This window comes from Naegleria gruberi (assembly GCF_000004985.1).
Source record: "Naegleria gruberi genomic scaffold NAEGRscaffold_14, whole genome shotgun sequence".
Taxonomy (NCBI): Eukaryota; Heterolobosea; class Eutetramitea; order Acrasida; family Naegleriidae; genus Naegleria; species Naegleria gruberi.
The window spans coordinates 158,166-175,603 of record NW_003163313.1 but is presented as its reverse complement, the minus strand read 5'-3'; the positions used below and the strand labels follow the sequence as shown (position 1 = coordinate 175,603).

Sequence of the window (17,438 nt, the reverse complement as noted above, 5' to 3'; positions counted from 1 at the left end):
TAAATATTACTAGGGCAGAGTCAGAATTCCCATCGATATTATTGAAAATTAATTTAAGTCTGGATTCATAACTCCATTCATTCTCAATTTTGTTATTGAATTATTTTAAGTGACTAAAAACTACCAATATTTTCTGGTGTTTGATTTTGTGTCTGCACTGTTTTTTGGTTTTCTTCAATCTTTTCAATTACACTGTGACTTCCAACACCATAACTTGCTTCTACATCTCCTGTTATCTCTACCATCAAATAATCATCACCCTTTTCGTCTAGTATTTTACAGTTTGAACTCTTTTCCAGCATTTTTCGCAACAATGGGTACCTCAATCTTTCATCATTTCTAACAGCAACAACTTTTGCTTTCGCCTTGAAATACTTTTTGATGTTGTTGACCATTTGTACAGACATAGAGATTCGATAGTCACCTTCTTTGCTTGGACAAACTGAAACAGTATTGGAATATTCTTTTTCAGTTGTGTTTGTCCAAGACGTCCCAACTTCCAAATCTATCGATTTCTCAACCGTGCTCTTAACGATTTCAGCATTAAGTTCAGCTGAAACTTTATAACCAAATGAACAGCTAATATTCCACGTGTAACTTTCGCTCACTCTCTTTGTGTATGAACGACTAAAGGTTGATCCTATATCAGAAGACTTAACCGAAACAACATCTATTGATAAAAACTCATTTGCTGTCTTTTTGGCCAAGAATTCATTGCTGATAGGAGTTTTAAATTTATCATCTTCATAAAATTTAAACTCAAACACCTTCATCTTCAAAGAATAACCAATTGGAACAAAAGCCCACAAATTACCATATTTGATGGGTTCATTGGATAAAGTAAGGGTCAAGTGTTCGACAGCCAGCCAATGACTTTCTTTGCAGCTTCTAATAGCATATTTATCCTCAACCTTTGTTGAAATTATCTCCCATAACCTCGCCGCTTTGTGCTCGCTGTCGTCTTGGCATGATTTTACACAATTCCTTTCCCCAACCTCAAGAGCTTTGTTTTCCCCTACAAATCTAATCCTATATTTTCCCTTTAAAGCACAAGGAACAAATTCCCACATGTTATTGTCTTCAGAATTGTCTTCTTCTAAACAAATGAGACCACCCTTTTCAACCAATATTGTGTTATAAATGCTTCTAATTTTGTAACAAACTCCAGTTTGCAAAATATCTTGAGCACAGTATGAGTTGTCGCTTTGTTTGACATAAACACCATCAATTGGTTTAGATGAGTAAGGTTCATAGTTTGACTTGCATATTTTCCATGTGGTGTATTCTAATGAGTCATTCAATCCTTCCAATCCTACAGAACACCCCCTAGAATACCCACATAATAGCTTATTGTCGTAACTCTTGATTTGATACCCTCCTTTAACGCTCTCAATTGACCACAACCAGTCACTTTTAGATCTCAAATCATCTTTGGATAAGGATGTTTCGCTACCGAAGCTGCCAACGGAATCTATAATTGTGTCATATATGCTTCTAATTTTAAACTTTCGGCTATTCGGATGTTTAGAATCTTCAACAAGCACAAACTCCCATATTTTGTTTGTGGCATCTTTGTTATCTACATATCCCAATTTTAAGGAATCAAGACCTGTTAAACCATTATTACTATCCAAAGCCCAGTCTTTACCATATCCTGTATTGATGATCGTATAGTAAACATTCTCAGAAATAATATCATTCATATATTTACTAGCTTCTAATTGATTTTCAACTGCACGAAGTTGTAAATCCACCTCCTGAGGTTGTTCTGGTTTTGTTTCGGATTCCAATACTTGAGAAGGTGTTGGATCGTTTATGGTTGTTTCATTTTGATTGGTATTTTGTTGAGTAGATATTCTGAATTGGTGGTGTTTCTTTGGGTTACCCTGATGCAGTTTGGTATTTTGTTGAGTAGATATATTTGTTGGCATTATGATTAGCTTGTTTTTGTTTTATGAGACTTAACCATGGCTTTATCTTGAAATAGTAAAAATTCGTCATAGTTAATTTAGCAAATTTACTAAAATATCATTTAAAATTAAGATTTGGTAATTTACTGTTCTTAAATATTTGCCCTCTAAGGTAGAAGAACTAACTGAAGAAGTAACTCAAATGAAAAGAATAGTGGCGAGTATTGATCCAACATAAATTAGACTCACTTATTTCAGTTTTTTCAAACAAACAACAATCAAAATCAGTTAATAAATGAATAAATATTTATCTAGCTTTCTTTCCTTTAGTTCTTTCAAAAATCAACCTTGAACTTTTCTCCAAGTAATTTTTTCAAATTAGAGTCTCCGGCTAATTTTGGAGAAATGATGCTTAATTTCTTCTTTGAGTAGTTATTTTCATTCAACACAAAAACAACTACCTCAAAAGAGCTTTGGAAAGAGTTTGAACATTGGCTAATGCCTTCTTTTCAGTGCATGATAAGTCAGGAGAAGACGAGAAATAGTAACCTAACATTGAGGATATTGAATTAGCCATTTGGTATCCGGTTGATTTTTGTTTTTATTGTTTTTATTTGCGTATCACTGATATCAAAAGGAATTGGAATATTGTATTGATATTACATTACAAGAAATTATTCAATTAATTATTTTGAAGAAATTTCTTAATTAATTCTTCGTATTTAAATAAACAATCAACTAAGCTTATCACACTTTCTTTGTTGGAAATAATTTCGTTTTTGATCATATCACTTAGAGGGAGTCCAGTAAAATAAGCGAATTGAGGATATTTGTCTGATAATTGGTTAGCAAGTTGTTTGTCTTCTTTGGAAATTTTAACATTCACAACCACCGAGAACAATGAAATTAGTATCTTTCTAATAATTTCAGCATCATGAGGGAAGTTGTTTATTTTTTACAACTCTATATGAGTTTGTTATGAGGAAGTTGTGAAAAAGAGTATAAGAGATAAGGTTACAGGTAGAATTACCAAAGTTTCATTTAGTAAGAATAATCAAAAATTGAAATGTGAATCTATAATTATTAAGAATATTGTGTCTTCAGTCAAAGTTCCAAAGGAATCCATTCATGTTCCTACTATTCATCTTATCAACAAAAAGACTTCAAAATACCATCCAATAGTACTTCCAGCATGTCTTCAAAAATCCAAAACTTATGATACAAGCTCTCACAAGAAGATCAGCCATTGAAGAAAAGATTATCGACATTGCGTTGAGATTGAAGCTTGATCAATATTTGATTGTTGGAAAGGGAGAAGAGATAAATAATAATGTTCGAAATAATTGCAAAGTGCTCTCTGATGTTGTTGAGGCAATGATTGGAGCAATTTGGATTGATTGTGGACATGATTATGAAGTAATTTGGTACATTATCTATGATCTGTTTAAGTTCTAGAAGATGATCAGATTCCGATATCAATCAACCAAAATCAGCCCTTTGTAAATATAAAATGTTCTTTAATAAATTGCAACTCAACATTACTTCTAAGATATTAATACCTTGCTAAATAATTTTATCATTCAGTGCGCTAATACGCTCATTATTGTTAATACATAATATTTAGTGCAGCCTATTTTTGTATTGTTGTAGTTAGTTGGCGCCAAATATTCAAACCCGCCAAAATAAAAACACAAAAAAATGCAAGGATCATCAGACGATTGGGAAAGGCTATCATTCCCAAAATCACCAACATTTTCTCCAGAAGTTGGTTCTTCATCGGTGAGGTTTAGCCTTAGTGGACTTACAACAGGGGACACACCATCACCATCAAATGAGGGAAGAGATTATGGAATGGATGAGTCGCAAAGAGAACTGCCTCACTTTCCAATTTTTTCATCATCAAAGGTAGGAGGAATTAATAATAATTGACGACTGAACTAATTTATTGTATAGCATCAAGATGATGAGCCATCAACATTTTCATCGATATTATTTGCTGACACTCCAGTAAGAGGAACAGAGTCGGAGGCAGTTGCTAAACTTACAAATCATGTAGAAAATATGAAATTAGAATTAGATACGTGGAGAAGTCTGTATAAGGAACTTCAAACAAAACACACAGCTAGACTTGAAAATATTTTCAGAGAACAAAAACAACGAGAGGAGGAAATAAGGCAAAAGTATGAAGAGGATAAATCGTTATCACAGAAAGGAGTATCCAAAGCAAGTTTTGTGATCATGACAGACATGAAGAACTTGTTGTATCTATTCAAACATCAAAATATCGAAAATGTATATGAGATGGTCAACACTGAAATTAATGAAAAGGACATTGCTTCAGATCAATTCATCTGTATATACAAGGAGTTTAAAACAGCATTGTTTAATATTTTCAAATCAATTTCCACTGAAAAGCATATTAATAAGGAACATCATACACTAGTTCAATCACTAAGAGTTGAAAAGGAAAAACTTGAGAAGGAACTTTTTACATTGAAACAATCTGTTGATATTGGGCCATCCCATGAACATGAACAAGAGAAAATTCACGAATTACATGAAGAGTATGCATCAAAGATTGAGGAAATGGAACAAAAGAATTACAAACTTGAAAGTCAAGTTAAGGAATTGAAAGGAATTGATGAAAAGTTCGAGAAAATTAAACTTGAAAGACTTGAATTGGAAAGACAAATTTCCTCAGAAGCTAGGATAAGAGAGAGATTGGAAGAAGAAGTTGAGACCCTAAGATCACTCAAAAATGAAACCGAAACACAACTCAATCTCCTCAAACAACAACTTCAACAAAGAGATTACATTGTGAAAACAAAGCAGACAGAGATTGATAAACTCTCAGACAACTTGTTGAGATCAAATGATAAAGTAAGGGTTTTGGAAGACTCTCTAGATAAGTTAAAAGAAAAATATGGAGAGGAAAATTCTTTCGATTATCATGAGCTTCAACATGAATTAGAAGATTTGAGTAAGAGATTGAATATGAAGATTCATGAGAATGAAGAAATCACTAGGTCATATGAAATGAGAATCAACCAAATGGAAAAGGTGATTCAAGAAAGTCAAAAGGTTATCGATTTGGAAAGCAAGAAAACTGAAACGATAACATCCCATCACACAGAACTTGTAGAAGAAGTAGATAGACTAAAGAATCTCTTATTAGAGTCCGGCGTTGTCATAAAGAACTCAAGGGATTACAGAACAATAGTCGACAAGACTGTCGAGTTTGTGAGTGTAAGAAGCCATCATTTTTCATCAGTAGCAAGAGAATTGGAAATGTCTAAGAAACGCCTAGAAGACAGTGAAAACGATAGAATCATCATTAAGAAGGAGTTGGAGGCAATTATTCAAGGACTAGAACACAAGCTGAGTGATGATACAAGATTGAGAGAGGAAGAAAAATACAAATTTGAAACAATTATCAAGTCTTTGGAAGATCAATTGGTGCAAAAGAGAGAATTTTCAAATGAAGTTATTATGGAACAGACGAAGAGGCTGAACAGAAACATGGAAAGACTCCAAATAGATCTAGCTGAAAAGGATAAGCAACTTCAATCTGCAACCAACACGATAAGATCTCTCAGAGAAGAGTCAGACATTGGAGTTGCAGCTAGGGATGAAAGAATTAGACAATTAGAAGATAATTTGGCAAAGAAAGACGAGGAAATTTCTAAAGCTAGTATGGACTTTAACAAGGATATAGATCATCTCAAAAAGAAGATCAAAAAACTTCAAGCAGATAACGATTCACTTCACATGAGGGTTGAAAACGAAAGATCATCTATGGCGAAAGAAGCGCAATCAGCAGCTTTGCAACTTGAAGATGCATACACTGGCAAACTAAGAGATTATGAAATCAAGTTTGAGGCCCTTAATTCTCAATTATCCCAATATCATGATCAAATTTCAGACCAAGAGGATAGAATCAACTCACTTATTAGAGAAAAGGAGGAACTCATCAGGCGTGACTCTAACTCATCTGTGGAAAAGATTTTGGACGAACAATTACGACAACTCCAAGACCACTATGAGTCAGATAATAGAAAATATTTGGAACAATACGAGCATATGGTCAAGAAGTACAAGATTTTGAAGGAGAGGTTCTTCAAACAATCTCTTAGACAAAACGAGCTTCAAAATTACTTGTTAAAACTGAAAAGAAAACACAAGAGAAAGAAAGAAGGTGGAGAAGACCAAGAACAGGATACAGATCCAGCCATTCAAACAACCGATACAACAATCAAACAAACCTCAAACATTCTATCAATGCCATCGATGATAACAAGCAATAGCAATTTGTATTCCAATACTCCTATTATGAATTCCAATATTATGAATGAAGGAAGACATGTAATTTCTCCAAATACTCACCAGCAACAAAATACCTATTACGATTACAATAATTATCAATCTCATCCTCTCAACAATGACGAACATATCTATCCAAAGTACATTGTAGCTCATCCTCCACCACCTTCAACTACCCTTCACACTACATCATCCCCTAGCGTTCATCACTCTGATCATATGCCTCATAATAATCAATTACCTTCTTACTATCAACCAATCAGTGCTGTGTCAATAACAAAGAAAGCTAGTCAATTAGCTGCAGCATCTCAAAAAATCCTTAACACTGCCCCTCTAACCAATCCAAATGCCACAACAACAACCACAACAACTAAGAAAAAGAAAAAATCCAACACTTCAACCTCAAAAACAAGATCCTCATCAAATCCTAAAAGGTAAATTGCAATAAATAACTATTCACTTCAGCTTCCAATTCAACTGTTGTTGGTGAAATACACGTGTTGATTGCAACTGTTGACGTCCAAGTTAAAAAAAATGGGAAATGCTCAACAGGTTGGTGCGTTACTAGGAAAGAAGGAATTTCCATATGATATCGAAGAGAATTTTGTTCAAACATCTACTCTATGGAAGATTCATAAAGCCAGAAGAAAATCTGATCAGGAATTGGTAACAATTTTCAAGTTTGATTTTGATACAACAACATCACCAGGTATGTTCCGAAGATGGATTTAATAACCATCAATTAATCATCATAATTGTTGTTAATTATTTGATATTTAGATAAGATTGAACTGGCCAAAGCAAGTTTAAAAAGATTGCGTGCCATTAAACATCCAGGTGTTGTTAACTTTTTAGAGTAAGTTTAAAAGCCCTCATCATTGATGAATATCATCATTATCATCAAATAGTGGAGTTGAATTGCCAAATAGTATTTGTATTGTGACTGAATATGTAACACCACTCTCTACTGAATTGCAAAATATTAGAATTCAACTCGGAGCACCAGAAATAATTGCCTACGGATTGTATCAAATAGCTGTATGTATTATCGTGTTGATAATATTTAAATTTTCAAATAGAAAGTATTGACTTTCTTACATGGGAAAAATATGTATCATTGTAATGTAAATATGGATTCTGTTTTTGTGGATAATGGTGGAGATTGGAAACTGGGAGAACTTGGATTTTTAACATCATTCCAAAATAGTGGAGGAGTAGTCAATCCAACTGAAGCTTCTTATGGTGTTCCTGTAAGAACTTTTGGTTCCTTTATCATGAATAAGTATAAATCTTTGGAGCTTACAACACAGAGGTATGTTTATGAGTGATATACTAATCAATATACTGATCTATTTGTGACAGATGGGATATCATTGAGGAAAGTCCATCAAAACTTGATTCTTGGGGGCTTGCTTGTTTAATTTATGAAATTTTTGAAGGAAATTTGAATAATTCAGACGATTTGAAGAGAGTTTCTAAAATTCCAAAAACTCTCAGAGTCGGTTATGATCAACTCATTGATAAGAATGTAAAAATGAGAATGGATGCTGCAAGATTGTTGGAAAATCCATATTTTAAGAACTCTCTTATTGAAATTCAACTCTTTTTGGAAAATATTACAATCAAAGATGCAGCAGCAACTGACGATTTTTTGAATAGATTACCTGACATGTTAACTCAAATTCCACAAAATAATCTGAAGAATAAGGTACTTCCAAGCTTGATTCAACTCATCAAATTCACTAACAATGGCCAAAAAGCTATTGTTCCTATAATGAAACTTGGTAGTCTATTGAATGAGGATGATTACAAGACAATCTTCATTCCAAAAATTATTGACCTTTTCGAAATTGCTGATAGAACAGTTAGAGTTAATTTATTGAGGAGTATTGATCATATTGCCATATATTTGACAAAAGAACAATCTGAAATTGTCTATGAACATGTTTCTAAAGGATTCAAAGATACTTCTCCAGTTTTGAGAGAAATGACAGTCAAGGCAATGATCTCCCTCGTTCCAAAGCTCAAAGAGGATACTGTTGACAATAGCGTTGTGAGATTTATGTGGGCCCTCCAAGGTGATAAGGAAAATGCAATTAGAACTAACACTGTTATTGCTTTTGGTAAATTAGCTGCCAACTTTTCAGAAAAAACTCGTAAAAGAGTACTTTTAGCTGCTTTTGTTAGAAGTCTCAAAGATCCATTCGTTCATTCTAGAGTTGCTGCTCTGAAAGCTCTTTTGAGCACAAAATCTTTCTATTCAGTGAGTGAAGTTGCAGTGAAAGGTTTACCTTTTGTTGTTTCCCTTACTGTAGATGCTGAAAAACAAGTGAGAGATTTAGCTTTCCAAGTTATGAATGAATTTTTGAAGGTTATTTCTGATTTGTCAGAAAATCCAAACTTTACTGAAATTGTTGCCAACGAAAGAAGTCAAGATAGTGCCATAGCAAATGGTCAATCTAGTACTAGTGCAACAACAGGTGGTTCTGGAGAACAAGGAGATTACTTGTCCTGGGCTATGAAATCCATCAAGACTAAAGTATTGGGTGAGAATGAACAACATTCTGGATCAAATACCACAACAAATCAACAACAAACTAGACCAACAAGCTCTCCATCTCTTAGTAGCACCAATACAAATTCTGGATATGGTTCTTCCACTGTCAACACCTCAAATACTGCTTCTTCAACTATTTACAAACCAGTTTCTCTTAACACAACTCCAAAACAAAACTCTCAAGAATTCAACACTTTACAACCAAAGCAAGCAACTCAAAATAAGCCAGTCCAAAGTGTAAATACCAATAACACAGCAAGTACTACAGCACAAAAGAAGCAGCCAGTTAAGAGCTCTAGCAACAATGAATTTGATGACTTTTTCGATATGGATGATATGCCTGGAAATAATGGAAACTCTTCAAGTGGAGCTATGCTTGGTGGTGACGATTTACTAGATGGTGATTGGAGCTCTTGGGATATGGACAACCAATTTGAGATACCAAAAGCAAAGACAACTATTGCATCTTCCTCTCTCAAGTTATCTCATGCCCCAACATCCTCAACAACAACCACTTCTACTAGCTCACCAAATCCAACTCAAAAAAGACCAACAGCCAATACCAACCAATCCAATATCACTTCCTCTCAGAAAAACAATTTTGGTGATGATTTCTTTGCCTCAATGAATGAACCTCAAAAGAAGCAACCATCATTCTCTCAGCAACCACCAAAACAACCACAACCACAACCACAACAACAACTACAACCAATCAGACAACAACAACAACCTAAACAAGCAACCTCAAATACCAACAACACTTCTCAACAACAAAAACCAAAGGATTGGAGTGATAATTGGGAAGAATGGTAAATCATATCAATAAATCTTATTTAACTTATTGTTTCAAATGTTTTAACTTCGAGTAATTTATCGAATTTCCAAGTTGAAAAAAATGAATAGGTCACTCTTTGCTTCTCTCCTTCAGGGAAAAAGTAGTGCATCTATGGAGAATGGAAGATCATCATCATCTTTGGAAGGTGGTAGTGATTCATTATCATCATCATCATTAAATAATAATGGAAAGAACAATAATAATATGGAAAGGAAGAAACTTATTCGAGAATGGATTCAATTTAGCAATCAACAAGCAAGCCAATTATTTACGAATGGACAATATACAAAAATTATGAACAAGGTTTCCGAGTTGGAGAGTAAATTTCCTACACAAGGAGGAGGAGTGGGTTCCTATATAACGGACGAAGAACTTGTCAATGAGTTTTACTATTTGGCCATGATGATGGATAAAAAGACGTGTGGCTATTATTTGAATGCATCGAATGCTGATCAATCTTCATCATCAACAATATCACTGGAGGGAGTTGTTGCACATGTTAGAACGAATATTAATTCAATGATGACTAGGAAAATAGAAAATCAAAACATTCAGATAGGATTGCTATTTGGATTGAAGGTTTATTTAATTGCTGTGGTTAATGATAATTTATTCAGTTCAAGAAACACAAAGGAAGTGCTGGATTCTCTGTATGAGTGTTTAAACTTTGTTATGAGTTCAGTTCTGCAGCTTTTTACTGACCAATCACTACAGAAATGTTTCGAATCACTACAGGAAGCAATTGATTTTAATTTTTCTGGTTATCTATTTGAGGATGAAGCCAAATTGTCTCCACCAACAAAGAAACGAAAAAAATCTAAATTCAAATCAGTCTTTAGTGTAGATTATTCAAACAGGATTTTGAAATTTTTCGATAGTGCAATGAAGGACTCGCTTAATACAGCCATGCTACATTTTCACATTACATTGGCCAGAGTATTGAATTTATACAATTCGGTATTGATATCCAAGAGAAAGTTTTCATTAATAGCTGACAATTTATGGAACGAGAAAGGAACTGGTGGAATTGTTTATGATATTTTGAAAAAATTGAGTGGCATGTCTTCTGAAACAATTTCTGAAAGAGATTCCGCTGATATTGATAATGAAATTAATAATAGCCAAATGCACCTATCTATTGCACTATTGGAAGTGGAAAAACTGGACGCTGCAGTAGCCCAATGCAAGCTCTGTAAAAAATATGTACCAGCACTCTATTTATTGGCGATAATTTCAATGGAAAAGGGTGATATCAAAACATCCAAGGATACCTTTTTGAAGGTTATTGAGCTCAGCTCCAACCAAAAGGAATACTCTTTTTACCAGTCCCAAAGCAGTCACATGGTAGCTCTCTTATTCTTGAAAGAGTCATCACTAAGTGATTGTCTCAATTGGTTACAAAAAGCAAGCAGTATTGAAAGTAATCCACTAAAAAAGGTTGAATCCATGTACAATATGTGTAAAATAAGAGACTATTTGGGAGAGCACCATCCTAAGCGTAAGATTTTACAAGAAATTCATCAAATTCTTGTCAATGAAACATCCAATATTGATGAAGAAGAGAGAAATACATCAATACTGAGTCCATACTTGATTTTAAGCCACATTGGTAATTCGCTAGTGAAGGAGGAAAGCTACTATGACGCTCTTTACTGCTTTGAGCATCTCATCAAGAATTTAATCCACACTGAAGATAAGAGATTGTGGGGAAAAGTCAATCAAAACGCAGAGCATCCAGATGAAAGCATTTCACCACTTCAATTATTGAAAATGTACATTTACTGTCTCCTTCAAACTCATAGCTATGGGAAGGCACTTAGAATCTGTGACTATGCCATTAAGAAACTAGGTGGAATCTCGAGTCCAAACCAAGACGTGATGCTCCTACTCTATAAGTGTGATGCCATGATGGCACTGGAAAGGCCTCTCATGGAATGTGAACAAATTTTGGAGGGAGCTTTAAAATCTGAGGAAATATCAAATACCTTTTTCAAATCTGTGCTTTTAAACAATAGAGCAATGATACTGATTTGTAAACACCAACTAGATGATGCCCTACATTTACTCAGACAGGCGTTTGTACTATTACCGGAGGAGCATTTCGATAGAAAGTTGTTGATTGAAACCCAGTTCAGTATTGCGTTCAATATGGCCCTGACCCTTCTTGCTCTTGATAAAATTGATGATGCTGCTCATTGTTGGTTCTCCATTCGTAAGATTCCCTATCAGAAAGATAAACCAGAATATTACATTGATATGTTCAATGAAATGGAACAAAAACTATTGAAACAAACAGTAGAGAATGGTATTGGAATGGAAGATGATTATGTGCTACTCTCTCACGTGAGTGGAAAGTGTACGAACCAACAAAGAAAAGCTATGGATTTATTCCTGTTAAAATCTTTTGGAAACTATCTCAAAGACATAAAGAAACAAAACCTGGAATAGATTCCATTAACGTTTATAATAGTTTTTGAGTTGTTCTCGGAAAGCTTGATTTGGACAAACAATACTTCTGTGACCTTTGGCATGGTGGAATGCCTCCTCGAATGAAAGTTCATAATATTTCATTAAATAGCTGAGTACAGTGGTTGAACTTCTACTGATACCCATATTACAATTAACAATTGCCTTACAATTATTTTCAAAGGCCTCCCTCAGGAATTGGTTAGCCTGTTCGAAGAGATCAGATATCGAGTGTTCAATTGTATCACCAGTGCCCAACTTTAAGTACTTGTACTTTTTCTCTCCATTGTCCAAGATCATTTCCTCCAAGACATTTTCCACCTCTTCTGCCATATTCAAAATGTAAGTGATTCCAATATCTGTGAGTTCTCTATCGGAACTGGCATTATCTCGATTTCCCAAAAACAAGAAATTTTCAATAATTTCAGATGGATACAATGTTTGATGTCCAATTCTATCTTTAAAAGTGACCACATAACTATACTTTTCCAAATATAATTTGTAACTATCCAGCACATAGACATTTTCAATCTTTCCCTCCATCCTCAATAATTCAGCCAATAATAATACAGGATATTTCATGATATCGTCCGAATGCACATCCCCAACAATTCTGCTAGATGACTCTACCAACTTATCACAATTTGGAAACTTGGCTTCATCTCCCACCTTTTGAATTCCACTCTTCAATTCCGACAATAAAATCTCCTCATCCCCATATAACATTACATTCTTATAACCAATTCCTCTCAATCTAAATCCCGAAACCTTTCCAAACAATTCATTCAAAACCAACGTAATTTCCTCCTTCGAAACAGAATCATTCATCAATTTTTCCAATTTTTCTCTACTCGAAACAATCAACTCTCCGATATGATATTCATCAATGATCGGAGTTGAAAAACTTGCTCTCACATGACTTTGATCGTAATCAACTCGAGAACGAACATCGAGCATTGTCTTGGATAAGGCTGCATCTTGTGTCTTGTTGTAGAAGAAAGTTCTCCCAACTATGCAAATACGTTCAGTCATTTTTTTTTTGATTTTCAATTTTTTTTTAAATTTTATGAACTTGTTTACAATTTTAGTAATTAACTTGGAACTCGTATTTACTCTAATATGGAATTTTGTAATGTTGGTTAACAAATTCTATATTCAATATTTTTGACCTTTTATTGTTTGATTTAAACATCAACTTGGACAATTATTGCCTTGATACCTTTCTTACTTGACATTATTCTGTAATCCAAGGAAATGAACAAAGTGTTATTGGAAAGATTATAAGAATTATAGTTTGATAAATTTGTAAATATGTTATGGCTACAATGTCTGATTCATATCTTCATCTAATTGGTTAACAAAAACAATTCCAGTCTTTTTCATTTCACTCCTCCTCATTTTCATTGTGCACTTCTTTATTGTCAGTGCACTCCTCCTCATTTTCAATATATTCTCCTTCATTTTCCATATACTCCACCTCCTCATTGACAGTGAATTCTTCGTTTTCGTTGTGATCTTCATTTTCAAATACTCATTGTCATTGTACTCCTCTTCATTTTCAGAGTGCTCTTCTTCATTTTCAGTATACTCCTCCTCATTGTCATAGTAATCTTCATTGTTAGTGTACTCCTCCTCCTTCTCATTGTGCTCTTCTTCATTGTCAGTGCACTCCTCCTCATTCTCATTATGTTCTTCTTCATTGTCAGTGTATTCTTCTTCGTTTTCATTGTACTCCTCCTCATTTTCAATATATTCTTCTTCGTTAGTGTACTCCTCCTCATTCTCATTATGTTCTTCTTCATTTTCATTATACTCCTCCTCCTCCTCATTGTAATAGTAATCTTCTTCATTATACTCCTCTTCAATTTCATTGTACTCTTCTTCATTATATTGGTATTTTTTAAGATCCGTTAATTGTTTCATTTCACTTATGTATTTTATTCCTTCATCACCAATATAATTGTTGCCAATATCAAGGTAAGTTACTTGTTTCAATTCACTTATGTATTTAGCTCCTTCATTACGAATCTTATTGTTACTGATATAAAGATAGATCAATTCCTTTAATTCACTTATATATTTTGCTCCTTCATCACGAATCTTATTTCTCTCAATATTAAGAAAGCTCAATTCTTTCAATTCACTCAAATATTTAGCTCCTTCGTTATCAATATTATTACTAGAAAGTCCAAGACTTGTCAATTGTGACAATTTACCAATATATTTAGCTCCTTCACTACCAATCCAATTACGAGAAATAATAATATTGGTTAATTGTTTTAAGTCACCAATATATTTAATTCCTTCATTGCCAATGCGATTCTCAGAAATATTAAGATAGGTTAATTGTTTTAATTCTCCAATATATTTAACTCCATCATTACCAATCCTATTGTTATTAATTATTAGATTGACTAATTGTTTCAATTCACCAATATATTTAATTCCTTCATTGCCAATGTGATTCTCAGAAATATTAAGATAGGTTAATTGTTTCAATTCACTTAAATATTTAGCTCCTCCATTACCAATCTTATTGCAATATAAATCAAGACTTGTCAATTGTGATAATTGACCAATATGTTCAAGTCCTTTATCACCAATATTAGTTCGAGAAATATCAAGTTGTTTCAATTGATTCAATGTACTAATGTATTTAGCTCCTTCCTTACCAATACGATTGTTATAAAAACCAAGAGAGGTCAATCGTTTCATTTTGCCTACATATTTACATCCTTCACTACCAACCCCATTGTTGGAAATATTAAGATATGTTAATTGTGCTAATTCACTTAAATACTCTACTCCTTCATCATAAATAAAATTTTCATCAATAGAAAGAGAGGTCAATTGTTTCAATTCACTAATATATTTACATCCTTCACTACCCACTTGATTTTGATCAATAATAAGAGTGGTCAATTGTTTAAATTCTTTTACCTGTTTAGTTGTATAACACCAAATACCATTCGCAGGAACATTGAGATAGGTCAATTGTTTCAATTCACTAATTTTACCAATATCACGAATATGACTGGAATAAATAGTAAGCCTCGTTAATTGTTTCAATCCACCTATGTATTTAGCGTCTTGTTCATCACATCTAATAATTAGTTCAGTTAATGATTTCATCAAGATTAATTTTTTGCAAGTATCACTTGTGGCACAAACATTAAGAGTTGCAATATTCTGTAAAAATTGGCCACCCATTTCAACACCATATTTACCATTCAAAGTAAGATGGTTACATGTTAATAAAATAACATTGAACCACTGTTTGGATACTAATGCACAATTCATGACAACAAATGTAAAATCATCAAGAAAGGACATAATTTCATAAATAATGTCATTCGGAAATTGATCATCTTGTTGCCACAAGTTCATATTTGTTTCCTCTTCTTCTTTTTGTGAAAGTTGTGTTGTGTGTTTTTCCATTTTTTTTTAATGTATTTGTGATCAACAAGTTTATGGTCAACTCAACATTGAAGCAGGATAAATCCATTCCGGGCAAGTGAACTTTACAAAAACATTCCGATTCGGAAGTAATGTACCTTGGTTACTATTCGGATAGGTTTAAATTTTTGTTCATTCCAGCATTGGAATTTGTAAAAATTGCCTTGAACTTTGGAAATTAAAGTTCACTATGGACAAAAATGTTGCAATCCTATTATGGAACTTTGTAAAGTTGTTGTTGGGTTGACAAATTAAATTCATTATATTTTGAACATTCCAATTCATAATATAATTTTCACTCTCCAAAAAAAATGATCACTTCTCCAGCAGCAGCCATTTCAAATCCAGAAGAAATCACGAATCATAAAATACCTAATCTACTGGAAACAAATCTGGAAAATTCACAAAAATTTGAAGATGAACAAGAATTTACAGTGGAATCAGTTTCCAGCATTTCCGATCGTTTATTTAAATTGACATCTTGTACAAAGCAAATTGCAAATGATGATGAACAAGATGATTTTTTCGCCTCGATTGTAAATTCTTTTGAGGAAGAAGATGCGGACTTATTATTCGGAGATGAGTGTTGTGTTGTTAAGGGAGTGAAATATAGAATTTGGGATTGGAATCGTTCACAGCTTCCAAACTTTTTAGATTATGAAGCGTTTGTGGTGAGAAAGGGGTTTAGGATAATGTGTGTGGAGGTGTTACCTGTTGAAGTTTCGTATTGTTCTGAAATTGTGGAAAGTAGTGGAAAGGTTTATGCATTGTTTAGATGTGTGGAACATTATGAAACTTGTGTCAAGTTAGCTCAAAAGAGAACTAACATTATTCCAATTCTATGTCATTCGAAACTGTACGAACCCTCAGAATATGAATCTTTAATTATGGAACGAATTGATACTTTGTATTTGGGCGTGCATACATCATACACTATGGAAATTTTACAACTAATTTCGAATAGATTCTTCAAAGAAGATATTTCGTTTGCTTTATTCTTTAAAATTCCAGATGGTTGTACAAATGTTGCCTCATTTGCAAGATATTGTTTAGGTCATGAGCAAGTTAAACGATTTTATTCAACTTCATTATGGTTATTGGAAGAATATTTTGGAGTTATTGGAAAGCATCGATTAACTGGCGATATTCCAAAAAATTCTGGAAATACTTGGTAATCTTAATTCAGTATTTTACAAATTTGTTTTGTAAACTTTAAAAAAAAAATGGCGCAACATACAATGACCAACTTCAATACAAATAAAACCTCGCGGAAACAAGAAGAATTGATCAGGGAAGGCTTGCAAATTGTTCATTATTTGTGCGTATCAAGTTTGAGTTCCTTTTTAACGATGGAAGAACACGGCGTAATACAAAATACAAAATTCATCACGGATCGATATTGTTGGAGGAGGGACCAAGGAGGAGTTTCTGAAAATGTACAGACGACTGTTTGTTGTAGAGTGGAGAAGTTTTTGGCGAATGTTTCAATGAGGCATGTGTTCTTGTTAATGATGAGGGAATTATTGCTGAATGATAATAAGGATAAATATACAATTACTGTAGGTTTGAGATGAGAAGTGTTGATTGAATTTTTAATAGTCATCTGCAGAAGTGGTTAGTTTAATTGGATTGATGGCAAAACAATGTTCGAGATTGATGGAAATTGGATATTCAGGAGAGGATTTATTAACATCTATTGAGAAATTTTGTGATACTTGCAGAATGAGAATTATTGTGAGCGAGAGTAAATTTGAGGAGAAGGAGCAATTTTTGAAAATGATCTTGAAAGCATCAAATGAAAATGAGATGATGGAATTGGCTGTGGAAACATTGATGAAATTGAAAATTAATTCGGAAATTAATTCAGTGTCAATGTTGATAAGTACTGGAATAA

The 17,438-nt window shown here is 33.4% G+C and overlaps 5 protein-coding genes across 5 annotated transcripts; 2 read left to right on the top strand and 3 right to left on the bottom strand.

Annotated features, from left to right (window-relative positions):
- Nucleotides 1-113: 113 nt before the first annotated feature.
- NAEGRDRAFT_65445 (uncharacterized protein) lies at nt 114-1,931 on the bottom strand (the record flags this gene model as incomplete). The annotated part of the gene is made up of 1 exon (XM_002679158.1): nt 114-1,931. The coding sequence occupies one exon, from the start codon at nt 1,929-1,931 to the stop codon at nt 114-116; it is 1,818 nt and encodes a 605-aa protein (XP_002679204.1).
- Nucleotides 1,932-3,603: 1,672 nt separating this feature from the next.
- Nucleotides 3,604-9,629, top strand: NAEGRDRAFT_79072 (serine/threonine protein kinase). Its single transcript, XM_002679291.1, has 7 exons — nt 3,604-3,815; nt 3,864-6,664; nt 6,875-6,939; nt 7,011-7,086; nt 7,139-7,268; nt 7,310-7,542; nt 7,593-9,629. Exons 1-7 carry the CDS (start codon nt 3,609-3,611, stop codon nt 9,598-9,600), a joined length of 5,520 nt encoding a protein of 1,839 aa, XP_002679337.1. The 5' UTR covers nt 3,604-3,608; the 3' UTR covers nt 9,601-9,629.
- Nucleotides 9,630-11,493: 1,864 nt separating this feature from the next.
- On the bottom strand, nt 11,494-12,631 carry NAEGRDRAFT_36010 (uncharacterized protein; the record flags this gene model as incomplete). The annotated part of the gene is made up of 1 exon (XM_002679157.1): nt 11,494-12,631. One exon carries the CDS (start codon nt 12,629-12,631, stop codon nt 12,077-12,079), a length of 555 nt encoding a protein of 184 aa, XP_002679203.1. The 3' UTR covers nt 11,494-12,076.
- Nucleotides 12,632-14,185: 1,554 nt separating this feature from the next.
- Nucleotides 14,186-15,220, bottom strand: NAEGRDRAFT_32140 (uncharacterized protein; the record flags this gene model as incomplete). The annotated part of the gene is made up of 1 exon (XM_002679156.1): nt 14,186-15,220. A coding segment is annotated over one exon (1,035 nt), but the record flags the coding sequence as incomplete, so codon positions are not given.
- Nucleotides 15,221-15,855: 635 nt separating this feature from the next.
- Nucleotides 15,856-16,719, top strand: NAEGRDRAFT_65440 (uncharacterized protein; the record flags this gene model as incomplete). The annotated part of the gene is made up of 1 exon (XM_002679290.1): nt 15,856-16,719. One exon carries the CDS (start codon nt 15,856-15,858, stop codon nt 16,717-16,719), a length of 864 nt encoding a protein of 287 aa, XP_002679336.1.
- Between the last annotated feature and the right edge of the window lie 719 nt (nt 16,720-17,438).